Here is a 27,743-nt window from a genome sequence, read left to right as displayed (position 1 = left end):
CCAGTATATATTTGAGTTTAAATGGTCTCCACCAGGTTATATCGTGAGTATTTTATGGTCTCCACCAGTTAAAAACGTTTGAGTATTCTATGGTCTCCACTAATAAAAACATAACCTCACTTGAGGTAATACGAAAGCACGAGGTTAATGTAGACAACATATAACTTTGAACAGTTATATGAAGTAATACATTACACCAGTGCGAGCGAGACGCAAAACTGTCGAAAGCCAGGCAACAAACACAAGCCTGAACGCGTTTAAGAAATAATCGCGATGACGCGAGAGTTGTTCCCCAACTCAGACCTGAATTACGACTGCCAAAATTTTCTATTTTACAAAAGTATTGTTTGCAAAAAACAGCTGTTTATTGTTTATGGTTTTTGAGTGAAAAGTTGGCAATACTAACAAAGTTAACTGAGCTTTAATCTAAAACTGAAAAACACAATCATCGGTTAAAGTCTGGCTAAATTTGTTCCGAGTTTAATCTAACAGCAAGTTAAGCCTAGTTTAACTGAGGAGTAAGAAACCCGCCCTAAATTCGTTACTAGTTTAATCTAACAGCAAGTTCAGCCTAGTTTAATTGAGTAGTAAGAAACTCGCCCTTAAATAGTAATCAAAAGTTTAAATAAATTTAAAATTAAGTTATAAATAAGACTGAATAAAATGTTTGAAATCAAAAATCTAATGCTAATTTTAGATTCTTTAATAAATTTTTTTCAAAAATATTTTTACTTAAACTTAGAGCTCTGTTACTTAAAGCAAAATTATAAAATCAAAATTAATGAAAAAAAAATAAATTATTTACAAAACTTTTTTTTTAAAAATCTTTGTTTTTACATAAATAAAAACAATTTGAGCAGTTTATTTATTTTTTTAAATTTATATATTTTTTGTATACTTTTTAAATATAAATACATTTATTTTGTGTATGAGTGTGTGTGTGTGTGTGTGAAAAGGCACAGCTTTTATTTATTAAAGTTTTGTAAATAGTATTTAATTTAAAATAAATAAGTGCTCTTAAACACATACATACATCGATATATAAGTTATAATAATAACAAAATTTATTTCAACAACAAAAAACACTTATTATATTTTACACTTGATAAAATATAAGGTTTTTGTTAAAAATAAAATAACTAAAGATTTAATTAAAAAAGGCATACTTACTAAAGCATGACGCAAATTTTGCAGTGTATAACATTTGAAAGTGAAGTCAATGAACAGCAGTAAACAGTAATTGTTTGTTGCAGTGTAGAGATCAACCTGGAATTTGTTTGTGTCTTTCTTTAGGTGTTTTCGTTTTATTTTTTAAATTATTCGATTATTATAAAGTGTAAGGAATAAAATTGTGTTTTAAATAAAAAAACAATATTGAAATAATTGCAAAAATAATTTATGTATGTATGTTGTGGGTGGTGGGGTAAAGAAAAGCGATAAGATAATAAAAATGGATGATTTGAAGAACATGACATTCTTTTTCAATTAATATGAATGAATTTTCCCAAATTTCTTATAAAAACGAGATATTTTTTCGAAATATTATCAAAAATTTATATAATTTTTCGAAAAATTATCTAAAAAGAAAACTTTTGGAAAAATAAATTTAAAAAGAAAGCATTTTTCGAAAATTTTCTAAAAAAGAAAGAATTTTTCAAAAATTTTCTAAAAAATAAAGAATTTTTCGAAATTTTTTAAAAAAGTAAGAATTTTTTGAAAAAAAAACTTATAAATTGAAAGAGAATTTTTGAAAAAACCTTTAAATATGAGAGATTTTTGACATACATAAGGATTTCTGGAAAATATTTTTTAAAAAGAAAGAATTTTTTTTTAAATTAAAATAAAATAATATTTCAAAATTAAAAAAAAAACGTAATCTTAAAAAATGGAATTTTTTGAATTTTTTTTTATAAATTTTCTAATGAGAAAACTTTTCTAACATTTCAGAAAATTTCTAAAGGAGAGAATTTTTGCAAAAAAAAAGAAAAGCTTTTGAAAAAACATACTTCTAAAAATCAGAAAATATTTGAAATTTTTTGTTAAAAAAGGGATTTTTTTGAAAATTTTCTATAAAATAGATTTTTTTCAAAATTTAAAAAAGCTGATAAAATGAAATAATAAAATAATGAGAATTTTTCGAACATTTCAGAAATTTTGTAAAAAAGAAAGTTTTTCTAAACAATTTCTAAATGAGAATTTTTAGAAAAAATAATTAAAAAATTTTTCTAAAAAAAAAAACGTTTCGAAATTTAAAAAAAAAGAGAAAATTTTTCTAAAAGAAGAGAATTTCTTTTAATTTTCTAAAAAAGATGAGTTTCTTTAAATTTTGTGAAAGAGAGAAGAAAATGAAGTAATTTTCTTTCAAAAGATAATTTTTTGAAATTTTTCTAATAAAAAAGAAAATTTTTTTTGAAAAAAGAGAGATTTCTAAAAAAAGAGAAACTCTTTTTCTTAAAAAAACGAGAATTTCTTTAAATTTTGTGGATTGGAGAAAAAAAAAAATGATGTAATTTTCTTTAAAAAGATATTTTTTCATAATTTTCTACAAAAAAAAAAAGAATTTTTGGAAAATATTTCTAAAAAAGAGAGAATTTTGAAAGAAATTTCTAAAAAAGAGAATTTCTAAAAATTTTGTGGAAAAGAGATGGAAATGAAATAATTTTCTTCAAAAGAATTTTTTTTTTGAAATTTTTTGAAAATATTTTTGAAAAAAAGGAATTGTTAAAAAATATTTTTAAAAAAGAGAAAATTTTGCGACAGATTTCCAAAAAAAAAAGAGGATTTTTTTAAATTTTCTAAAAAAAGAGATTTTTTTTAATTTTCTAAAAAAAAGACTTTTTTTTAAATTCTGTGGAAAGGAGAAGAAAATAAAGTACTTTTCTTTAAAAAGAGAAAAATAACCTAAGGAGAGTAATTTTCGAAAATTATCTAAAAGGAGAGGAGTTCATTAAAAATAGTTTAAAAGATATTTTTTCGGAAATTTTCGAAACAGAGCATTTTCCGAAGAAATGCACCTAAGCCTCTGTTGGGCCTGTTGTGCGCTCCTTAACTAGTGCCTTAGGTGGGAATGTTGTAGTTGTTGTTGGATGTAACTGGATGTTCTTTCATGAGGAAAAAAACTTGTTGAGAATTGGGTCGTTCCGGAGCGGAGATCGAATTGTCGTGGCAACGAGGTGGGAATCGAACCCATCAATTTCGGCCTACCATGCTAGAACACAAACCACTAACCGGAGACAAAAAGATAGTATTTTTCAAAAATTCTTTATAAAATACATTTTTTTGGAAATATTTAAAAAAAGAGAATTTTTTGAAAATTTTAAAATTCTAAAAAAATTTGTTATTATTTTTGTAAATTCTATTAAATGGAAGATTTTTCTTAAAAACCAATTAAAACAGGAGTTTTCAAAAACTTTCTAAAATGAGAGATTTTTTCTCAAAAACTCTCTTTAATGAAAATTTTTCAAAAATTCTTTAAAAATAAAGAAATTTTCTAGAGATTTTTCATTATGCTCTCAAAAACTCGAAATATATAAATTGTATATTTTTATAAAAAGGGGAAATTCTCACTTTTATAAAATTTTATCTAATATTTGCGCAAACATTTTTAGGGCGGGTTTCTTACTCATCAGTTAAACTAGGCTTAACTTGCTGTTAGATTAAACTCGAAACAAATTTAAGCGGACTTTAACTGATAATTGTGTTTTTCAGTTTTAGATTTAAGCTCAGTTAACTTTGTTAGTATTGCCAAGTTTTCACTCAAAATCATAAACAATGAACAGCTGTTTTTTGCAAACAATACTTTGGTAAAATGAAAAATTTTGGAAAAATGTTAAATAAACATTTAAAACAATAATTAATGAAACAAAACAAATCAGAAAATTGCAATTTACTTAAAATATCATTGTTTTGTTCTTCCGAAATCATTGTTTTATTGTTTTTGTTAATTGTGTTTTCTCACTTATAACTTGAGTTTAATTGGCCAATTACACTCAGTTAAACTAAGATAATAAGTAAATTTACCGATAACTGGAAAACACGAAATATATATTAAACCAGGTTTAACCAAAGAATGAAGATTATCTTTATCAGAAAAACTCGCCCTTAATCAGCGAATGACAAAGAGTAAAAACTTAGTTCTCTGAGTGGTTTTGTTCGTTTTTTTTTTTGCACATATGTGTGCATACGTACGTGTAAAAGAAGAAGTAAAAGAGAGCTCATTACGTTTCACTGATTTAGGGCGGGTTTCTTACTACTCAGTTAAACTAGGCTTAACTTGATGTTAGATTAAACTCCAAACAAATTTAGGCGGACTTTAATCGATGATTGTGTTTTTCAGTTTTAGATTTAAGCTCGGTTAACTTTGTTAGTATTGCCAACTTTTCACTCAAAAAACATAAACAATAAACAGCTGTTTTTTGCAAACAATACTTTTGTAAAATGGAAAATTTTGGAAAAATGTTAAATAAACATTTAAAACATTAATAAATAAAGCAAAACAATTCCGAAAATTGCAATTTAATTAAAATATTAAGTTTTTGTTCTTTCGAAATCATTGTTTTATTGTTTTTGTTAATTGTGTTTTCTCACTTATAACTTGAGTTTAATTGGCCAATTACACTCAGTTAAACAAAAATAATATGTAACTTTACTGATAACTGAAAAACACGAAACATATATTAAACCAGGTTTAACCAAAGAATGAAGATTATCTCTTTATCAGAAAAACTCGCCCTTAATCAGCAAATTTAGTTCTCTGAGTGTTTTTTTATTTTTTTTTTTTGTGAGCATACGTACAGAGCCCTAAACAAAGAATGTTGTGTATATTATTATAAAATATATTAAAAAGATATTAATTACTTTTTGTTTGTTACTATTTTTATTGTTTACTTAATTAAGCTTGTTTTTTTTAAGTTCTTTTTTTTCAATCTTCATAATAGTATTTAAATATAATCATTTTTAGTTTTTTTTTTTTTTTGCAAAATTATTTTTAAATTAAATTATTTTTTAAGGTTTTTTTTTTAAATTTCTTGTGTAAATAAATAATTAAAATAATTTTAGTTTATATATAAAAAAAAATCATCATCTGGGTTTTTCGCTTGGCTTAGACCAGTTTAACTAAATTAAGAGAATTTTATAAGAAGCATTGACAAAAACAAAATATTTAAATAATCATTTAAAAAAAAATACCATCGTCTTTAGAATAATATGGAAATGATTTCACTGACATGCAAAGTAATTGAAATGTCTTCTAACAGTTTTATGGAAAATTGTTTCATTTGCAAATTATTAAAAAAAACAAATTTTCAATTATCAATTGTTTGTTTTTTTTTTTTTTGCATTTCTTTAAACATTTTACAATTGTTTTTTCTTCATCATGCTTCTTCGTGGTTTGTTTTGTTTTTTTCTTTTTTTTTTCTTTTTTATCATATTCAAATTTAAAGTAAAAAATAAAAATTTAAAGAAAAAAAAAACATATTTTTAAATTAGAGCAATAGAAGGAGAGATAAAATATCTCAAATAGAATATGATATAATATATATATATAAAAAAAGAAAGAAATTAAAAGAGAAAATTATAAAAAATAATAATATTAATTGTAGTAAAAATTACAAATTAATCTTTTTACGAACTAACAGCACTTGCTTGAGGCATTTGTGTGGGATTAGCGCCGGCACCACCACGTATTGCAATTGCACCTTGACCAGCACGTATGGGTTTTGCAATTTGCGCTTGGGGACCACGACGTCCGAGATGTTTTTGTCGTACGGCTTCCTTAATACGATCAACTTCATATTGATAACGTTTACGATCACGCATAGCGCCTTCTTTGGCTTCTTTTAACGCTGTCTCCAGGGCCTTGACACGTTCCATTGTTGTACGCAAACGTTTCTCTAATTTGGGTAATTCGCAACGCAAATCGGCATTGTCGCGCACCAATTGCTTGTGTACCTTGGTGAGTTGATCGAGATTGTTCTCGAGGAAGGAAATTTTTTGTTTTTGGGCCAGTGAGCCACCATCTTCTTCGCTGTCTTCGTTGATGACGGTTTTCTTGATACGGACCTAAAACACACAACAACAACATAGTCAACAAATATTCCAATATTTTACATTTATTCCGCGAAAAACACTTACTTGCAAATCTTGTACAAACAACTTTCTCAAATTGTGTAGTGTTTGCAATTCCTTGGCCACTGTATCTTCCAGACCCTTCAAATCTTTGCGTGCCTGTTCACGTCTGTCGTTGGTGAGTATGATTTCTTGTAATTTATTGGATTTATCAGCCTCTTCTTGCTTGAGTTTCTCATAATCGGCCGTCATTTGTTGATGTGCCAGTATTAATTTCTGATGGACATCCTTCATTTCATCCATTTCATGCTGCTTGGCAATGATTTCATCACGCAATTCGGACACCTGTTTAGTGTGAGCTTCACGCAATTCGTCCATTTGTAAATCGAACATGGAACGTAATTGTTCGGCCTTTTGTTTTTCCTCGGCATTGACGGCGGACACATGTTCGGCAGCCTTGAGTTTAGCACACTCTTCGCGCAATGAATCGATTTGCTCTTCAAGAGCACGTTTCTTGTTTTCAGCCTCACGCATTGATTCCTGTAGAGATTTCATGCGAGCCTCATGCTGTGAGATAAGTAGGCGGTACTCTCCGAGATCCTTTTCGTATTCGGAAAGTTTCTTATTTGAATCCACCTGTTGGGTCTCCATGCTGGAGCAACGTTGAGCCATATTTTTGGCTTCGGTTTTCATTTTGCTAATGTACAGACGAGCCATAGTGAAATCTTCTTCCACCTTGCCACTGTCACCGGCACTAGGTATGCTATTCATTTTCATATCCATGGCAGAATCGCCCGACGCTAAGGCTTGACCCACTTCAGCCAAATCGCGCAATAAATTGGACAACATTTCGTTGATGCGTTTCTTTTGGTGAGACGACATATCACGAAGTTGTTGCAAGTCAGCGGTGGTAGTATTAAGCAAAGTTTGCTTTTGCTGCAATTCTTCGTTTAAGGTGTCGATATCCTTGTTCTTGGTATCGATTTCTTGTGATTTTTGGTCATAATTAACAGCCAATTCTTCCAAGGCCTGCAAAACTTCTTTGACTTCTTCCTTGGCCGATTCGTTCTCCTGTTGGATGCGTGCCATTTCCGATTGGAGAGCCTCATACTCACGACGAGCATTGGCAATAAGTTCTTCTTGCTCGAGGATTTGTTCCTTGAGATTTTCAACATATTGACTTTGTTGATTGATTTCCTCATCCTTCTCGTCCAATTGTTGGTACAGACGTTCACGTTCTGCCTCCAAACGGGCACGTTCATCACTACTAATAGAGCCCAACATAAGACCGGCCGCAGGTGTTGCTGGCACAGGAGCGGTAGTAGCAGCGGGAGCAACAGGTTCCACCTCCAGATTGGGAGTACTGGCCTCCATGACATCATCTACATTGACCTGTTCCTCGGCATTAACCGTTTCACCGGCACGCCAGCGGGCCAATTCCAATTCAAGTTTCTCCACCTTACCCTTGAGGCGAGCATTCTTTTCCTTCTCCTTTTCGTAGCGACGTTTCCATTCTTCGGCCGTCAGCTCTTCATTGACACAGACAACATTCTTGACAGTCTTGGCTCTGCGACCAAACTCAAGTGTAGACTTAGTTTCGGCTTCGTTAAAACTGGCAGGAGAACAGCAAATAACAATAGTTGTGCGTGCATTACCACCCAAAGATTCTTGGAGAATACGTGTCAATTTCGAGTCACGATAGGGTATGTGCGTTTTATTGCCATCGGCCAAGGCAGAGATAACATTACCCAACGCGGACAAAGATTTGTTAATATTTTTCGCCTCATCTAAGACAGTACCTTCGGCACCGGTTTTCGATACCTTTTCAGAACCAGCCAAATCGACCAAATACAATTTACCCGATAATTTCTTTTGATTTTCTAAATTCTCTTGTTTGACATTAATCAAGAATACTGAATGAGAACGTGACGAATGTTCGTTCATGTCTGGAAATCATTAAAAAAATATAAAATTTGTTAGTTAAATGCGACCTTTTACCCTTCAAAAAAACTTACTTGTAACGGCAATATGACGATTTGATTTACCCTCCTCTATGACCTCAAATACATCTTCCGGCGATGAGACAAAACGCTCCGTGGCACCTTTTACATACGGCACACGATTCTTATCTTCATGCACGCTCAAATTTACCTTGGAAACATCGAGTAAATCACGAATCTTATCCATATAGATTTCATAGTAGGACACTTTAATATGGAATTCCAAATTCATTTCCATTGTATAAATATGATTGAAAATGTCATTGACAATACGCGGTATGATACCCTGCTTCACCGAATCACCAATAACACCTTCCATGGTATGTGTTTTACCCGAAGATGTTTGACCGTAGGCAAATATTGTGCCGTTATAACCGGCCAAGACATCGGTAACAATCGACTTAGCTGCTTCATTGTATACTTTCTCTTGGGATGCATTTGGTTTGAAGACTTTATCGAAGAGGTAAACTTTACCCTAAAAAAGAAGAGAGAAACATGTTTAAATTTAGAATTTTTAAAAAAATTGTAACTTATTAGCATTTGTTTACAATTCTGATGGAATCAAGATTGAACATTTAAAAGAAGAAGAGAATTGAATTAAGAATATATTTGATTTCAAATATTCATTGATATTTACTTTAACTTATAGTTTTAAATGTGTTTTAGTTCACTTCTAGTTCTAGTTCAGTTCTAGTTCAGTTCTAGTTCAGTTCTAGTTCAGTTCTAGTTTAGTTCTAGTTCAGTTCTAGTTCAGTTCTAGATCAGTTTTAGTTTAGTTCTAGTTCATTTCTAGTTCAGTTCTAGTTTAGTACTAGTTCAGTTGTAGTTCAGTTCCAGTTCAGTTCTTGTTCAGTTCTAGTTCTAGTTCAGTTCTAGTTCACTTCTAGTTCAGTTCTAGTTCAGTTCTAGTTCAGTTCTAGTTCAGTTCTAGTTCAGTTCTAGTTCAGTTCTAGTTTAGTTCTAGTTCAGTTCTAGTTCAGTTCTAGATCAGTTTTAGTTTAGTTCTAGTTCATTTCTAGTTTAGTACTAGTTCAGTTGTAGTTCAGTTCTAGTTCAGTTCCAGTTCAGTTCTTGTTCAGTTCTAGTTCTAGTTCAGTTCTAGTTCAGTTTTAGTTCAGTTCTAGTTCAGTTCTAGTTCAGTTCTAGTTCAGTTCTAGTTCAGTTCTAGTTCAGTTCTAGTTCAGTTCCAATTCAGTTCATTCCAAAGATTCTTTTTTCAGTTTTATTTGCTTTTGGAGCTTTTCTTAACAATTTTAAAATCCATTCACATTTAGCCTTTATGCTCTGTGATTTATTATTTTTGCTTTCTTTATGTTGTTCCCATTAAGTGTTTGAATTTCCTTTAACTAGTTGTTCATTATTTAGCTTGTAAAACGTCTTTTGCTCTCTTTCTTAACAAAATTTCTATTACTTTCTTGTACAGGTAGTATTTAAGGTAAGATGATGGTGGTATGTTCTTTTCAATTTCTACATGGTTTAAGCATAAAATTGCTTTTGGCATTAAGCCAAAATGAAAAGCGAAATAAAAAACATAATCATCATTGTTGTTAGTTTCTGTTTGACAATGATTGAAGGGAGATATAGAACATCAAAAAAAAAAACAATAAAGAAGAAAAAACCAACCTTAGAAAACGTATTTAACCTAAATTACTTGGCACAGTAGTTTAGAAAAACATCGAAATAAAGATAGAAAAAATTCGAATTGTATTTTAACAACTAAACAATTGGTAAGGTTTAGATTAAGTTCTTTTAAAAAGTTATTCAATCTATTAAATAAATACATATTTCTGGTTTTTACTTATATACCTTTAAACCACTGTACGACGTTTTTTTCTGCTTCATTAGAAAATCAACAATTTATTTTATAATGAATAGAATATTTGATTTCTCATATCATACGTTTAGCACAATGTTAAGAAATTCAAGATTTTTCGCATAAACAAACATTCAACAAAAAAGTCTTTGAAAGTGCATTAACACTTTGGAAATTGATTTTATTGGTATTGTTAATGTTAATGCTCTTTAATGATGTTTGTTGTATTTATATAGAAAATGTATAAATTGATTTCCTTATAATAAAAGCTAGTAGTAGAAATTAGTTGATAAAAAATATAATCGGCGGATGTCTGGTAGATTTTGACATTTTGATTTTTCTAATAAAATTTTCTATTTTAAAATTTATATTATAGGAGTTGTGTTTTTGGAAGACAAACAATTTACTCAGATAATTCAAATCTAGTTAAATCATTCATTTATAGTAAAAGGAGCTTGTGTTTAAACTAAATGGCGTGGCGTTTTCGGGAACTTTCAGATATCACTGATTGACCATTTGATACGAGTTGCAATGTTTCAACTTGCAATTCTTTAGCTATTTCAATTGAATCATGAACACTAAATGATTCTAGTAATATGATTCCACTAGTATTTGTATGTGAGCAAGCCCATTCTATGACCCAGGCAATAATAGGTATATCACAAATGTATATACAGATTTCATTTACTTGAGAACTTTTCTGTCCTCTTTTATCATATGTTCTATTGTTTTAACACCATATTGACCAGATAGCAGTTGTACGTGGGTTATAGCTGACTCATTTTGGAAAAAATTAAAAAATGATTTTATTCACTAAGGGCGGGTTAAACTAGGTTTAAATTTAGCTCAATCAATTTCATGTGAGTTTGCTTAGATTTTGAAGAGCTTCGATGTAGAATGGACATTTTTCTCTTCTTCTTCCCCCGTAATGTGGTCGCTTGTTGCCTCAAATAGTTTTACAAATTAAACAGTTTGCGTATTTTCGCAGGAATTTTTTGTTTAAATTTTCCACAACGTAGACAGTTGTAGGTGTAATATTTGTTCTTTTACAATTTATATATCGATCTATCTATCTATCTATCTATCTATCTATCTATCTATCTATCTATCTATCTATCTATCTATTTATCTATCTATCTATCTATCTATCTATCTATCTATCTATCTATCTCTCTATCTATCTATCTATCTATCTATCTATCTATCTATCTATCTATCTATCTACTTCTATCTATCTATCTATCTATCTATCTATCTATCTATCTATCTATCTATCTATCTATCTATCTATCTATCTATCTATTTATCTAGCTATCTATCTATCTATCTATCAATCTATCTATCTATCTATCTATCTATCAATCTATCTATCTATCTATCTATCTATCTATCTATCTATCTATCTATCTATCTATCTATCTATCTATCTATCTATCTATCTATCTATCTATCTATCTATCTATCTATTTATCTATCTATCTATCTATCTATCTATCTATCTATCTATCTATCTATCTATCTATTTATCTATCTATCTATCTATCTATCTATCTCTATCTATCTATCTATCTATCTATCTATCTATCTATCTATCTATCTATCTATCTATCTATCTATCTATCTATCTATCTATCTATCTATCTATCTATCTATCTATCTATCTATCTACCCATTTATCTATCTGTCTATTTATCTATCTATCTATCTATCTATCTATCTATCTATCTATCTATCTATCTATCTATCTATCTATCTATCTATCTATCTATCTATCTATCTATCTATCTATCTATCTATCTATCTATCTATCTATCTATCTATCTATCTATCTATCTATCTATCTATCTATCTATCTATCTATCTATCTATCTATCTATCTATCTATCTATCTATCTATCCATCCATCTATCTATCTATCTATCTATCTATCTATCTATCTATCTATCTATCTCTCTATCTCTCTATCTATCTATCTATCTATCTATCTATCTATCTATCTATCTATCTATCTATCTATCTATCTATTTATCTATCTATCCGTCTGTCTATCTATACATCTTTTTATATATATGTATCTGTTTTTCAGATAATTCTTCAATGTGAGAAAAACAATACCAGAAAATTTAAATAATTAAAAGAATAAAATATATAAACACAAAATTAACTGAATCATATACGCTCTTGACAAATTACACTCAAATTAGATCATATTTCTTTGATAAGACAAAATGAAATAAATAATTTATTAACACCAAGCTACAATACATTTAAACATTCTATAATTACTTAGCTATTTTAAAAAATATTATAACTAGAAAAAAATGATACCAACAGTTCTCCCATATAACAACAATGCACTGCAGTTATAGAAAAAAAAAACAAAATTTAAAAATTTAATAGAAAAAAGTTGTTCACTTATCTAGTGTAAAATGATTTAATGAAAGCATGTTCTTAAGTTTTACGTATCTTTCTTTCTACTAACTGAAGCACATCGTCATCATCATCATCATCATCATCATCATCAACCATCCATCCATTCATCCACTTGTATATAATATAAATATAATAAGTTGAAAAATTTTATAAACGTATACATTGTTGTAGTAGAATGAATATGATTTTGGAGAAGAATGAAAAACAATTATTCATGCATTCAGATTTCAAAGTCAAAATGAAATGTACATACATATGTGTGTGTGAATGTTTCTTTTGCTGGCTAAATGGATGAATAATGAAAAATATTAAGAACTCTCTTATACATATATACATACATATATAGCATGAACATATTTCAATAGTATGTTATTATAAAACTTTCAAAATTAAAAAAATGAAACAAAAAAAACGAAAACAACAACTACTACACTAATAATAAAACCAAAAGCCAAAAGATGAAAAAGCAACGAAGAATCAACCTACTACAATAATTTCTTGTTTTCACATTATTTTAAGAATAGTTAGCAAATAATTAATGAGAAAATAGTCTGTGACTGAATAATGGAGAAGAAAGAACAAAAATGAAAAATGCTATACAGAGAAAGAAAATAAATACAAAATCAACAATTACATTGAGAAAATAATAGAACGCTAAATATAAACTAAAAACTTTTTAAGCGATGATGTTATAGGTATAATTCTTAACAATCATAATTAAAGTGTTAGAAAGACAAATATACGTGTTTTTTTTGCGCAGATAGGAAAGTAACATTTTAAAGAATCTGTAGGGTACAAGTAGTTTTATAAGTTAAACTAGGCTTAAATTGCTGTTAGATTAAAGTCGGAGCAAATTTAGGCGGACTTTAACAGATAATTGTGTTTTTCAGTTTTAAATTTAAGCTCAGTTAACTTTATTAGTATTGCCAACTTTTCACTCAAAAACATAAACAATAAACAGCTGTTTTTTGCAAACAATAAATTTGTAAAATGGGAAATTTTGGAAAAATCTTAAATAAACATTTAAAACATTAATAAATAAAACAAACCAATTCAGAAAATTGCAATTTACTTAAAATATTAAGTTTTTTTTCTTCCGAAATCATTGTTTTATTGTTTTTGTTAATTGTGTTTTCTCACTTATAACTAGAGTTTAATTGACCAATTACACTCAGTTAAACTAAGATAATAAGTAACTTTACTGATAACTAAAAAACACGAAACATATATTAAACCAGGTTTAACCAAAGAATGAAGATTATCTTTATCAGAAAAACTCGCCCTAAGAATACTTTTATTCTATTTGAAGATTATTTGTATAAAATCTATTTTAAATTATTACAATTTTAAGAGCGAGTTTTTCAGACCAAGATAATCTTCATTCTTTGGTTAAACTTGGTTTAATATGTGTTTCGTGTTTTTCAGATATCAGTAAAGTTACATATTATCTTAGTTTAACTAAGTGTAATTGGCCAATTAAACTCAAGTTATAAGTGAGAAAACACAATTAACAAAAACAATATAACAACAAATTTGGAAGAACAAAAACTTAATATTTTAAGTAAATTGCAATTTTCTGATTTGTTTTGTTTTATTTATTATTGTTTTAAATGTTTATTTAATATATTTCCAAAAATTTTTCCATTTTACAAAAGTATTGTTTGCAAAAAACAGCTGTTTATTGTTTATGTTTTTGATTGAAAACTTGGCAATACTAACAAAGTTAACTGAGCTTAAATCTAAAACTGAAAAACACAATCATCGGTTATAGCCCGCCAAAATTTGTTCCGAGTTTAATCTAACAGCAAGTTGAGCCTAGTTTAACTGATGAGTAAGAAACGCGCCCTTAGTATTACTTTTTTAGTGGTAAAAATATATCACATAATTTTATAAACACATGTGTGCTGACATTTTTATTGTACATTATGGAATGCACTGGATTTATAAGAACAAAATGGAAGTTGTTTTATAAATAGATTATTATGGATGTAATAAAACAAGAAATTTTAAGTGATACCATATTAAAGACATCAAATGTACTACTTGAAAGTTTAAAGAAAATGTACAAGTTTTGTATGTATTTATGTACATATAATGCAAAAATTTACATTTACATATATTTATAGTGTGTGGGAATGAAATGAATAATGTTTTAAGAATACATATGTACTCTAGTTTTTACATTGAGTATTTGAGAAATGATAAAATTAAAAATCTCCTTTAAAATATTAAGAACTTAAAACTCGATATTAGCAGGGGTATAAAGTTCTGTTTAAGGATCTTTAAATATAAACTAAATTATAATCACATGCTAAAAGATATTTTTATAAAAAATTATGTTTTTATTACTATATTTTTTTGTTTATATCATAAATATTATAGACTGAGAACGGGTTTTTGCTACTCAGTTAAACTAGGCTTAACTTGCTGTTAGATTAAACTCGGAACAAATTTCGGCGGACTTTAACCGATGATTGCGTTTTTCAATTATGGATTTAAATTTAATTAACCATGTTAGTATTGCCAACTTTTACCTCAAAAAAACAAAAACAATGAACAGCTGTTTTTTCATTTCATTGTTTTATTGTTTTTGTTAAATGTGTTAAAACACTTAGGGCGGGTTTCTTACTCCTCAGTTAAACTAGGCTTAACTTGCTGTTAGATTAAACTCGGAACAAATTTAGGCGGACTTTAACCGATTATTGTGTTTTTCAGTTTTAGATTTAAGCTCAGTTAACTTTGTTAGTATTGCCAACTTTTCACTCAAAAACATAAACAATGAACAGCTGTTTTTGCAAATAATACAATGTAAAATTTTGGAAAATTGTTAAATAATCATTTAAAAAATAATAAATAAAACAAAACAAACCAGAAAATTGCAATTTACTTAAAATATTAAGTTTTTATTCTTCCGAAATCATTGTTTTTGTTAATTGTGTTTTTTCATTTATAACTTGAGTTTAATAGGCCAATAACACTCAGTTAAACTAAGATGATATGTAACTTTACTGATAACTGAAAAACACGAAACATATATTAAACCAGGTTTAACCAAAGAATGAAGATTACCTTTATCAGAAAAACTCGCCCTTAGTTAATCTAAGATAATAAGTAACGTTACTGTTTGCTGAAAAACACAAAACATATATTCAACTAGGTTTAAACAATGAATGTAAATTATATTTATCTGAAAAACCTGCTCTAAAAATCAATATGTTGTGAGAATGAAATTTGTTTACATATTTAGATATGATTCATATGATGTTGAAAAATGTGCTGCAGCAATGCTGTGGTTGTGGCACACGCACTTATATCTTTTTATTGATGATAAAACAACAACAAAAGTGATATAGAAATATCACGTTAAATCAACTTAAAAAAAGAACACCCACGTACCAATACTCTACCACAGGTATGGAAATGTCTGCACTATTTTGAAGTGTCTTGTTGGGCGCCTTCGGTAGCTACAAATTTGTTTTCTAGTTCAACCGCTATAGACCAGGCAATATTCTTGATTTTAGTTCAACAATATTACAGTTTAGAATTCATTCGACAGCTTATAGTCGATTATAGTCGAGTCAATAATTCAGAGTTTGATTTGCTTACAATCCAGTCTTTGGTCTAATATTATATATAATACTCCACTCCACAAACTAGACCTTCCCATGAAAAACTTTACTTACCCCGTAAGCAGGCAAGTAATATTGAAGCAATGTAGAAGTACTTACTTTGGGGTGAATAACTAGTTATTTTTGTTCGACGAGATTAAAAATATAACTAGTTACAAATGTGCTTACCAAACTTTCTCAGGCTTAAGCCTGGCTCTACAGTTAGTTTTTGAATTTATTATTATGCTTCATTTACAAGTTATTTTACAGTATTTTTAGAAATAGTTTTTACATAAAAGTGTAAACGTTTAGAAAGAAATACTGATATCAAATATGATTCGAAGAACAAACGTTGGATAGATGCTTTAGATAATTAGACTAATTCTCTAAATAATTGGCTACAAGTCATATTCAAAAAACTGAAATAATGTTATTGATAATGACCACTCATTACCAGGTAATGTATTAAATAACTACATTATCTAGATTACTCATAACCAAAATGATTCTAATATTTATTATAAGTTTTAAACTTTTTATACTTTACAATTGCAGTTCTATTAAAGACTTTATTTAACGAATGTATACAGTTCCCCATATTAATTTAAAACAAGTAGTAACGTATAGTCGGGCATGGCCGACCTTATAATACCCTACACCATGAGTATATTTTTAAAATTTTTACTTTTTATAAAGAAACTTTTATGTTGAATATTTTTCCAAAATATTTAAGCAATTTATTGATAAAAAAATAAAATTTCTAAATGAGGCTTTATATAGGTCAAATATGGGCCAATCCTCGGTAAATTTGGGAAAAGGATATATTTTTAAATAACAGTTAGTTTTGTTAAGTTTCATTGCCATACAAATGGTTACAAGTAAATTTTAGGCGTTTAAGACATTTTTTGAAGGGGGTTTGTATGGGGGCTATGGTCAAATAAGAGCCGATCTTTACGAAAGTCTGCAGTGTCATTTATACTTATGTAAAACTTATTTGTGCCAATTTTTAGAGATATAATAGAATATTTGACATAATTATGGCATAAATAGTTCAAATCGGGAGGTACGGTTGTATGGGGGCTAGGTGAAGAAATAGACCGATTTAAACCATTTTCAATATGCTTCGTCCCTGTACCAAAAAACATGATTGGTCCAAATTTCATCAAATTATCTTGAAAATTACGGCCTGTACCTTGTGCACAAGGTTTACATGGACAGCCAGCTAGGCGGACGGACGGACATGTCTTAATCGACTCAAAAAATTATTCTGAATCGATTGGTATACTTTAAGGTGAGTATTGGACCAATATTTTTGTATGTTACAAACATCAGCACAAACGTATAATACCCTCCCCACTATAGTGAATGTAGGGTATAATGAACCGTTATTTGTACTTAACATTCAATGAGAAAAATCTAAGTTTTCCTTGAACAAAAAGCATACATAACTAGACATACTTATATAGACATACAATTTATTGAAATTTAAACTAAAGTAAATAATTAAAACTTTAGAAATGCACGTCCATCGACATCTACAAATATTCACAATTAGTTCAAAACACTTTATACACGTATGTAGTTTTGAAAAATGTTATGGAAATGGTGGTTAAGTATTAGAGAAATATTCATGAGTCATTATACATACATATGAGACTTATTTGTTAATCGAGAAATAGTCTAATTAAGATGGTTTAAAGATATATGATAAGTTTATGTGCACATATGTACATACTTCTGTATGTAAAAATTAATCTACTTATACATAATATGTATATCATTTTATTCCCAGTTCAGTCGTATTTAAAATATTACTTAATTGTGAGTTAAATTCCAAAGAATATTTAAAAGTCGTTAATTAATTGTATTGAGTTATTAAAATAATTAAATTTTAAAAACGAGGACAAAGACAACCATATGATAAACTGGATTATTATACCCTTCACCTTCGTGAGAAGGTTATATAGAAGTTTGTCATTCCGTTTGTAATTTCTACAATATAATTTTCCGACCCTATAAAGTATATATATTCCGAGTCCTTATAGGTAGCGGAGTCGATTAAGCTATTACCGTCTGTCTGTCCGTCTGTCTGTGTGTTTGTTGAAATCAGTTTTTAGTGGTCCCCAGATATCGGCGAGATCCGAATCATCAATAATTCAGTTAGACATGCTTTCTAGAAGATCGCTATTTAAAATCAGCAAAATCGGTCTATAAATAATGAAGATATGAGCAAAAATTCGAGACAACCCTTGAAAATTTCATCAAAAAAGCCACATTTTTTCATGATTTGTTAAAAAAGCAACAACAACAACACTGTGAATTGGATAAAGATGTACATGTGCGTGTGTAGATGTATTTAGTTTCATTCAGCTGTGTATTTTTTTATGTTTGGATGCTGTTGGCGTCATTGAGTTGTGTATTTTGTTTTTGTAAATTCTGTTCGTATATTTGGAAGTCGGTTGGTTTTAATGCGTTATTTTGTTTTTGTTTTTCTGTGTTTTTCGTTATGTGTGTTTAGATGTCTGTTGTTTTAGATGCCTTGTGAATTTTGTTTTTATTTCGTTTAGCGTTGTTGTTCATTTTGTTTTTCTTTTGGTGTAATAATAATGTAGATGGGAAAAATTTAAAATTTATAAAACTAATATGTTTAAAATACACTATGATGTAGCGTATATAAGATTCGGCACAGCCGAATATAGCACTCTTACTTGTTTTTAAAATCAGGTATTTAAGTTCTTTTGTAACATAATGATAAAATATTTAAACAATTTTTTGACAACAAAGAGATTTTTTAAGAAATCGGTTATATGGAGGACAAAGTGATATATATTATTGACACTAAAAGCTTAATCAACTCAGAATGTGGACCTGACTAATACTCTGATCACAATTGGGTTATAGTCAAGCCCAACTATATGAGACCTACACAAATAGTTAGCTTTAAAGCCCACGAAAAATGTCAACGTTCAAACAGACGTTAATACAAAAAAAAAACAAATTTTGCACTTTAAATCATTATTAATTTCCATAATGGATACTTCTTTTTTTTGTATTTGATAGGACCTACAACTAAACTCTCATTTTAATTAAGTTCAATATACCTGTCGTTTTTTGTTACTTTTATACCTATATTTTCTTTTTGTTTTTACATATTTTGCTTTGCTCCTACATTTTGTTGTTTGATCCCTACCAATAAAAACTATTTGTTGTTGTGTTATACTATTGGGGGTTGTTGTTTTTAAGTTCCAATGAAAGTATACTTGTTTGTAGTTTTGTTATTATGATTGTTGTTGTTTTCTTCGTTATAACAAAATGGCAACACTTTATTATTGACATTAATTTTATTTGTTATTGTTGGCTATTTAAATGTATTGTTGTAGACGAGGTTTCTCCTCACTGCTACATTTTGTTTTGTATATATTGAGAGTGTAGTATAATGGAAATGAAAGAATACAAAAAGGGGGGTTATGGACAAAATGACGTCATCTGACAATTAAACCTAACCCCAAAATAAATACACACAACTACAGCGAAAAAAAAAGTATTTTCTTTTATAAAAATATATGTTTTTAATAAAGATGAATTAAAAAAAAGAAAAACTTACCGCAATAGAAAGGCAATTTTCTTCGCTGCTATTGGGAAATTTAACAACAAATTTTGAACCGGCTTTTTCTTCGCTATCGTTTAGTGGACGAAAACGACAGACGACTTTAATACTATCCTCTGCTGGTATTTCACGTTCAGCAGACATTTTGTTAAGATAATTTTTTCAATTATATTTCACAATTTTTAAAATGAAGCACAATTAAGCACCAAATAAGTATTATTTTTAGTTAATATTTTTAAGTAAAGTGCAATATTGTTTCGATTTACTCTTGCCAAATGTAGTTATGCATAAAAACAGCAGCAGAGCCTAATTTTTATTATCTTTTTTTGCACAATATTGGAGTCAACGTAACAGCAAGACGAACAGTTTTCACGAATACAAAGGTAATTCTTCGTTCGTATTTTTTTTTTCTATAACTCCTAACGAAAAATTTGTTGCAGGTATTTTTTAATATTATTTCTTTTTTCTTTAATATATATATTATTTTTTAATTTATAACACGTTTTTTAATTTATTTCAAGAAAATTATGTATATTTTTTTCTTTAACGCATTAATCAATTGGAAAATCGTTTTGGGAATGGCCTGTCATGCAGTAAGAAAAATTGCTCATCATTTGCACACACTCTCACACATATACACTCACTCACGCACACCTATTCATATTTAATATGCGAAAAAATTGCTGAATAGAAGAAAACCTCTTTTTTAATTTTCTATGAAATTAATAGAGATTTTATTTAATTGCATCAATTAAATAAATGTTTACTGTTTTTTGGTATTAGGAAAATTTTATAAATTTTTTAATTATTTATTTTTCTTAAAAAATATAAAAATTTTCACTATGACTCGTCCAATGACAACCGAATCTGAGTCAGATCCCTGCGTCGATAAACATTAACAGCGAAGACGGCCAACACTAAAAATATCGGCGGCGGCTTAAAATCGACTGTAAGCCGGCTAAGTATCAAATACGTTTAATTTCCAAAGGTTTTACATAAAAACGGAATCCGAGAAATAAAAAGTGGGATTTTGTATATAATTTATAACAATAAAATAGAGCAAGCACAAAAGTTGTGTGAGAAATTATGCAGGGATGGAAAAAATTAAAAAAACTATAAAAGATACAAAAACAATTTAAAGCTTATAGTCGTTCATTTAAAAATAAGCGGACAAGTGTCTCGTATTTTATTAAAATTCGGTCCCTTTAGGGAATAAACGGATAAAAACTGTATTTATGTACTTTTTTTTTGCACCCAACTGGTACTTTTCGAGTTTTCTATGATATTGAAATCGAAACATGAAATTAATAATAAGGAGATTTTTTCGGTACTTTTTCGTTCTGCACAGATACTTTCTTAATTTTCTTTAAAATTAATTTTGAATTTTCTATAATATTGAACCTAAAAACACGAAATTAAGTATGTACAGACCGGAGTAAGTGAGAACATATAAAAGGGAACTTTTTAAAACTTTTTCGTTCTTCAAAATGAAATTAAGCATGTGAAGCCCGAATGTAATGAGAATATAGAAAAGGGGAATTTTAATACTTTATCGATTTTTATATACGCTATTGTCAACTATCATAACAAATTATAAGTTTCACTATTAAACAATTTGTTTATTTACTTCAAATAAATCGCATTGATTAAAACAAACTTTACTATATAGTTTTTGCATCTCCTGTAAAATTTTAAATATGTTAGATAAGGCAGTTGTGGGCAAGTGTGTGATGATCCTTATGTATGTATATAGGTCCACTATACCCAACTGCACTTTTTTGTGCAGTTTGATCACAAAGTCTCGTAAGACTATTCTCAACAAATCTTTATATGTTTTGCCATTATCAGGGTGTACTGAATATAAGATGATGTTACTAGCCCAACTGATTATTGTTTACAATTTTTTATACATAGGTTAAAACCGCACGTTTGTCAAACTCCATATAAAGTGCTGGTACCTTGTTAAGTAACCGTGCCCATTATGTTAGAAACTTAACCAAAAAAATCTAGTTCTATTACAAAAACATTACATAATTAGAGAGTTGAAAGCATTCTTTACAAAATGGGGAAATATTTGGTAATACACCAAGTAGATATATATTTACTTCGGCAAATACGCATTGATAACATTACATATGTAGGTTGAATTATAAAAAAAACTTACGCAAAATTGAGCTGTCTTAAACTAACAACATTCATAACACTATATAATTAATATATTCCCCCTGTATAATTTGGATAAATTCGGTTACTAATATTCAGCGTTTTTTTAGTACTTTTTCTTTAATCTGGCAAGATGAGTTGTTTACATACAGCTGACTAGAAAAAATTTGACAGCTCCCATCTTTCAAAACAAAAGTTAAAATATAGCTGCACGTGTTGTTTTTTTTATACGCAAAAATATTTGTCTGTTTTAAATAATTTAACGATATATTAAATAAAAAATTAAAAAATGAGTGACGACGAATTAAGTGATGATATGCAGGAGTTAAACGAACTTATTGCTGAATATCGCAGCAAAGAGGAGGAAGATGAGAAAGAAGAACAACAGCAAGTATCCCCTGAAGAAGACAACACAAAAACCAGTGAACAAGATGACGTTGACGTTAAAAATACAGGAGTTCCCATGGATAAAGTTATATTTGGCGATAAAACTAAGCTAATAAAAAATCTGGAAAAGGCAGTTACAAAAGTTTCCAAACATAAAGCCACTACGGAAAAAGAACCTGATAATGAAGGTAGTGATGGTGGGGAGAAAAATGACACAAATGAAGGTGATAAAAGAAAAGCCGTTAAACGTAAACCTGTGTGGACAGATGCGGACGATGAGGAAATACAATTGGGTGAAGTGAAAAAAGAAACAAAACGTACTGGTCCATTGGATCATTTAAAAATGGATAAATCTTACAAAGAACATTTAACTTCTCGTTTTACCCGCATTGTCAACCAACCTAAATGGGCTTCCTTGGATGAAAAAGAGAAGCAGGACAGTGGCGATGAAGACGATAATTTGTTACGCACTGTTGGTTTTCTGAATAAACCAGCAGAAAGTGTTTTAACCCCTGGCCATCTGAATATGAAACGAATGAAAGATTTAAATCGTGCCACCTATGGAGAAGGGGTTATCACTAGCATACAATTTCATCCCACTAGTACGGCTGCTTTGGTAACGGGTGATCGTGGTATAGCCACTATTTATGCCATTGATGGTACCCAAAACGATAAACTACACAATATACACTTTCCCAACTTTCCCATACGTTGTGCCAGACTATTGCCCTGTGGCACTAAGGCCATTTTTGGTTCAGTTACACGGCATGCCTACTTGTACGATTTAATGAATGCTAAAGAGACCTGCTTCAGATGGAGTCAAGATTTTGGAAATTTATGTAATTTCCAGATATCGCCTTGTGGTCGTTATCTAGTAGCCGCTGGCATCTGCGGCGAGATACATATTTACGAAGCCAAAACATTTGAGCTTATACGCACCTTAAAACAAAATGACCAAGTAGCATCGTTGTGCTTCACTGGCGACTCGCAGAGGCTTATTGTGAGTGGTAAATCATCAAATATTAATGTATTTTCGATGCGTCAGCAGAGACTTGAACACAAGTTCATCGACGATGGCTGTATAGTGGGCAATGCTATGGATTTGTCTCCCAATCAAAGACTTTTGGCCACGGGCAGTCGAGAGGGTGTTGTTAATGTTTATGATTTCGACAAGGTAATGCTATCGTCATCACCTCAACCTGTGAAAACCTTTTTGAACTTAACTACAGGCATTAGTTGTGTGCGCTTTAATCACTCATCCGAGCTGTTGGGATACTGTTCGAGTTACTGTAAAGATGCCGTGAAAATAGCTCACTTCCCTTCGGCTACGGTTTTCGCCAATTTTCCGGGAAATATGCCAAAATTGGAACATGTTCGCACTTTAGAGTTCTCACCGCATTCGGCCTATTTTGCTTTAGGCTCTAATAAAAAATGTCCTTTGTATAGAATTAAGCATTTTCAAAATTATTAAACATTTTATATTTTTGTAAATAAAAAAATTCCTTTTGTAAAAGGAAAACAAAAAGTTAAAGAAAATATATTTTATTTTAATAAAATTAAAAAGTTCTTCACAAAAAACATTTGATTTCATATTAACATTTACTTAATTATAATAAGCCGATCGAAAAGATCTTTCCGAGTCCCTTTTAAAGGTTTCATGCATTTTTGTTATATCTTCCAATTTATTGCCAATGGAAGATGTACTCTGTTCAATCCATTGCAATGAACTCATGTGAGCATTGAGAATTTTGCCTATTTGTATAATGGGATCCGAGTTATCCTGGCATTTATTCGATTCATTCAAATTATCAATAATCTCCTTAAGATCCTCGGACATTTGTTTCAATTGTGTATCTAGATTCTCTACCATTAAATAGGTCTGGGAACGTTCGACATCTACCTGTGGTATTTTCATGAATTCTTTTTGTAACGGCATAATACTTTCCTCCAATTCCTTGTGTTGTGTGGCTATAAACTCAAGTTCTTGCTCCAAAGTCTGTTGATCGGATTTCACCTTTTGTACGGCATCATTTAAATCGAGAATTTTTTGATTGTTGCTAATGAGAATTTTATCCCAGGCATTTATTTGGGTGGCCTGATCGGTAAATACTTTTTCTTGATCCTCTAATTCCAGGGTCCATTTGTTAATGTGTTCCTCTAGCTGGTTGTAGGACAATTGGGAGGCGTTCGGTGGCATTGAGGAGGAATCTGTAGTTTTTGTTGCGGTTGTTAAACTAGCAAAACCTGTGGTGGCCGGGGCTGTTGTTGTGGCTGCCGAAGATGCTGGAACGGTCAATGATGATGTTGCTGACGAGGTTACTGCTGCCGTAGAGGTAGTTGCTGCTGGCGCTGCAAAAGCTGAAAAACCGCTAGCCAAGGGAGCTGCAGAAGTTGCCGCAGCTGATGTTGTACTAGTAGTAGCAGCTGTAGCGGCAGCAGAGGCAGATGTTGCCGCTGGTGTTGTGGCACCAAAACCAAAACTCGTACCACCAGACTGTGAAGTAGCTGTGGATGTTAAACCGAATGAGGGGGCAGCTGGTTGGGCAGCCGCTGTAGTAGTGGTAGCTGCGGCTGATGTTGCAGCTCCAAATCCAAAACCTGTAGTAGCAGCACCACCGCCTAAACCGAATGTTGGTGTAGCGGTGGCAGCCGCCGGTGCTGATGTGCTAGCGGCCGGAGTAGCAGTTGCTCCAAACCCAAATCCTAAAGGTTTGGACCCAGCATCACCACCGCCTGTGGCGCCAAATGAGAAACCACCCGGTTTGGCAGCAGCTGCAGCGGGTTGTGCTGCTGTTGCTGAAGTGTTGGGTGCCCCAAAGGAGAAGCCACCAGTTGCAGGGGTATTTGTTCCAGGTAATTGAAAACTCATTGTGTTTTTTTATTGGTAAAAAATGTGCGAATTTCTAACTTTATTAAACTTATTTTTACTTTGCGAAGCAAACACAATATTTCTTCTTCTTTTAAGTTGAAGAATTCACAAAGAACAGTTAACGCTTCATATCTTAACGGTATTGCCAGATTAAATATAAAAAATTAGTGCAGTGATGCTAACGTTTATTATATATACACTTTTTAATGTGTTTGTTTTATTAATTAAACAAATATTTTTAATAAAAAATTCATAATTTTACACTCACGATTGCAAGAGAACTAAGATTTCTCTTGTACTCATATTAAATTAGAAAAATTAAAATTTCCCAACATATTATTTACACAGTTGGCAACATTAATAAAAATTTCCCTTAAATCGTTGTTTACAAAACAACAGCTGCGGTAAATACATATTTGACATTTGCAAAAAAAAAAACATTTTTTCACCGCTCATAAATTAACTTTGCGAAATAGTACAAATAATTTAAATGAATTATGTTAAAAGTTTTAATTAATTTACTTATATTATTTATAAGTTGGCTGGTACTTATTGAGGCTAGAAAACATGATTTAGTGGGTGCTAAAGAAACTCTCATACATGGACATGGTCTAAAACCGGATGAAGTTGTTTTGCCGGCTAGATACTTTTTCATACATGCCAGTACACCGGAGGGCGTACTGTATGATAAATTAATAAAAAATTTAAGATATTTTGATAATGAATAAAAGTATTATTTCTTAAACTAGGTTTGACGAATCGCCACCTTTGAGTTTTGAAGTGCAAATTGTGGGCAACTCAGCCCATGGCCGCTGCAGGTCTCAAGTGGATGTTATTGACCGTGGGGATGGCACGTTTTGGGCACGCTACAAAATCATTGACAATTGGTGTGACAATGTAGAGATACATGTGCGTTATAATGGTTCACATGTAGCCAAATCACCTTACTATATATGGAATCGTGTGTATTCGGAGAAATGCTATTGTCCCACCGAACTTAATCTATGGATGATTAATAATGAATGCAAATCTGCCTCCCAAGAAGAACAAATTGTCTCTGATTTACATTCCTTTAAGCGTGTTAACTTTAGTTTAATACGTGATAATCTTGTCAAACGTTACAATCAACCCGAAAGCATTTCTCTGTGTCATTACATTGTTAAGGATCAGCAAATTTGGCGTAAATGTTATGGCAAATATGATGGCTTTAAAATGTTTATGGACGCCACACTATTGGCTTTGGGTCGTGTGGTACAATTGCCCGATATGGAATTCTTTTTGAATCTCGGCGATTGGCCTTTATCGAAAAAGGGTGGTCAGCAGAGAACATCTGGACCCTATCCCATATTCTCATGGTCTGGTAGTAATGATTCACATGATATTGTTTTACCCACCTACGATATTACCGAATCCACTTTGGGCATTATGGAACGTGTTACCTTGGATATGTTATCGGTGCAGCGTAGTAAATATTTATGGGACGATAAAATTGATAAATTATTTTGGCGTGGTCGTGATTCTAGACGCGAACGTTTGGATTTAATCGATTTAGCCAGACAGCGGCCCGATCTAATAGATGCTGCCATAACGAATTTTTTCTTCTTTCGCGATGAGGAACAAAAATACGGTCCCAGAGTGGATCATATAAGTTTTATGGAGTTTTTTAAGGTAATTCAAACAAAGAATTGATTGGAATTAACTTGATTTACTGATTTCATATACAATTTTAGTACAAATATCAATTAAACATCGATGGTACAGTAGCCTCATATCGTTTACCTTATCTCTTGGCTGGAGGTTCTGTAGTTTTTAAACAAACTTCACCCTATTATGAGCATTTCTATGGTAAACTACAGCCCTATCAACACTATATACCAGTTAAACGTGATTTAAGTGATTTAATCGATAACATCGAATGGGCCAAGGAGGAAAAGAATCAAAAACTAGTTCAAGAAATTGCTAAAAAATCTAGAGAATTTGCTGTAAACAATTTACTGCCCAGGAATATATATTGTTATCATATGGCTTTATTTAAAGTATGTTTTTTGTATGTTTTTTCTAAATTAATTTAAAATAATTTTAATAATTTTTGTTTTGTTCGATAGGAATGGAGTCAACGTTTGGTATCACCCATAAATGTTTTGCCTGACATGGAAAGAGTTAGAGAAAAGAATGCTTGCTCCTGCAAGGATACACATGTTAAAGATGAACTTTAAATTTTGCATTATTGAAGGCAATTAATTAAGCACCCACAAACAGTCATTAGAAAAACAAAAACAACAACAATTTAAAAATATAATTTGCACCCCACCCTTAGTCCTCCGCATCTTAAGTGTAATAAGTAAATGTTTACAAGAATCTCATAGAACTTTTTTATTATTATACAATAAAAGAAACAAATGTAAAATAAAACTTTTAATTAAACAATGTTTTATTCCGAATAAACAATAACTTTGCATCATTCAGGACAACTTTGTTAATCTTTAAATGTTTTAAAAGGAGTGAAGACGTCTTAAACCTTTAATAAAACTATTTTTCTTTATTATTTTATATTTATTTTTTATTTGATTTTTATTTAATAACCTCTCTTTATATTTTTACTACAAAATCTCTTAAGAATACTAATTTGTTTTACGGATTTCTTTTTATACAAATTTAACTACTAATTATTTGTTTTATTTTTGTTGTTGAGTTTTTTTCATTTATAATTTATGTTTTATGAATTTTATACAATTTATGTTTTTCTTTTTTTTTAGATTTTTAAAAGAAAAAATGTTTTTTTTTTTTAAAGAACATG

The 27,743-nt window shown here is 30.1% G+C and overlaps 4 protein-coding genes across 4 annotated transcripts; 2 read left to right on the top strand and 2 right to left on the bottom strand.

The window, feature by feature from the left end:
- Positions 1–5,518: 5,518 nt before the first annotated feature.
- Positions 5,519–20,423, bottom strand: LOC111680709 (kinesin heavy chain). Its single transcript, XM_023442413.2, has 4 exons — positions 19,525–20,423; positions 8,082–8,541; positions 6,133–8,012; positions 5,519–6,060 (listed from the first exon to the last, which is right to left on the bottom strand). Exons 1-4 carry the CDS (start codon positions 19,669–19,671, stop codon positions 5,623–5,625), a joined length of 2,925 nt encoding a protein of 974 aa, XP_023298181.1. The 5' UTR covers positions 19,672–20,423; the 3' UTR covers positions 5,519–5,622.
- A 1,386-nt stretch (positions 20,424–21,809) lies between these two features.
- LOC111680699 (U3 small nucleolar RNA-associated protein 18 homolog) lies at positions 21,810–23,602 on the top strand. Its single transcript, XM_023442402.2, has one exon. It carries the CDS (start codon positions 21,980–21,982, stop codon positions 23,546–23,548), a length of 1,569 nt encoding a protein of 522 aa, XP_023298170.2. The 5' UTR covers positions 21,810–21,979; the 3' UTR covers positions 23,549–23,602.
- A 1-nt stretch (position 23,603) lies between these two features.
- Positions 23,604–25,066, bottom strand: LOC111680701 (nuclear pore glycoprotein p62). Its single transcript, XM_023442403.2, has one exon. The coding sequence runs from the start codon at positions 24,944–24,946 to the stop codon at positions 23,681–23,683; it is 1,266 nt and encodes a 421-aa protein (XP_023298171.2). The 5' UTR covers positions 24,947–25,066; the 3' UTR covers positions 23,604–23,680.
- A 300-nt stretch (positions 25,067–25,366) lies between these two features.
- Positions 25,367–27,366, top strand: LOC111680706 (protein O-glucosyltransferase 2-like). Its single transcript, XM_023442409.2, has 4 exons — positions 25,367–25,628; positions 25,696–26,614; positions 26,677–26,982; positions 27,052–27,366. The coding sequence occupies exons 1-4, from the start codon at positions 25,444–25,446 to the stop codon at positions 27,160–27,162; spliced, it is 1,521 nt and encodes a 506-aa protein (XP_023298177.2). The 5' UTR covers positions 25,367–25,443; the 3' UTR covers positions 27,163–27,366.
- The last annotated feature ends 377 nt before the right edge of the window (positions 27,367–27,743 follow it).

Source organism: Lucilia cuprina, chromosome 6, assembly GCF_022045245.1.
Source record: "Lucilia cuprina isolate Lc7/37 chromosome 6, ASM2204524v1, whole genome shotgun sequence".
Lineage (NCBI taxonomy): Eukaryota > Metazoa > Arthropoda > Insecta > Diptera > Calliphoridae > Lucilia > Lucilia cuprina.
Note: the sequence above shows the minus strand (reverse complement) of the source record. Positions and strands in the feature narration are given on the sequence as shown.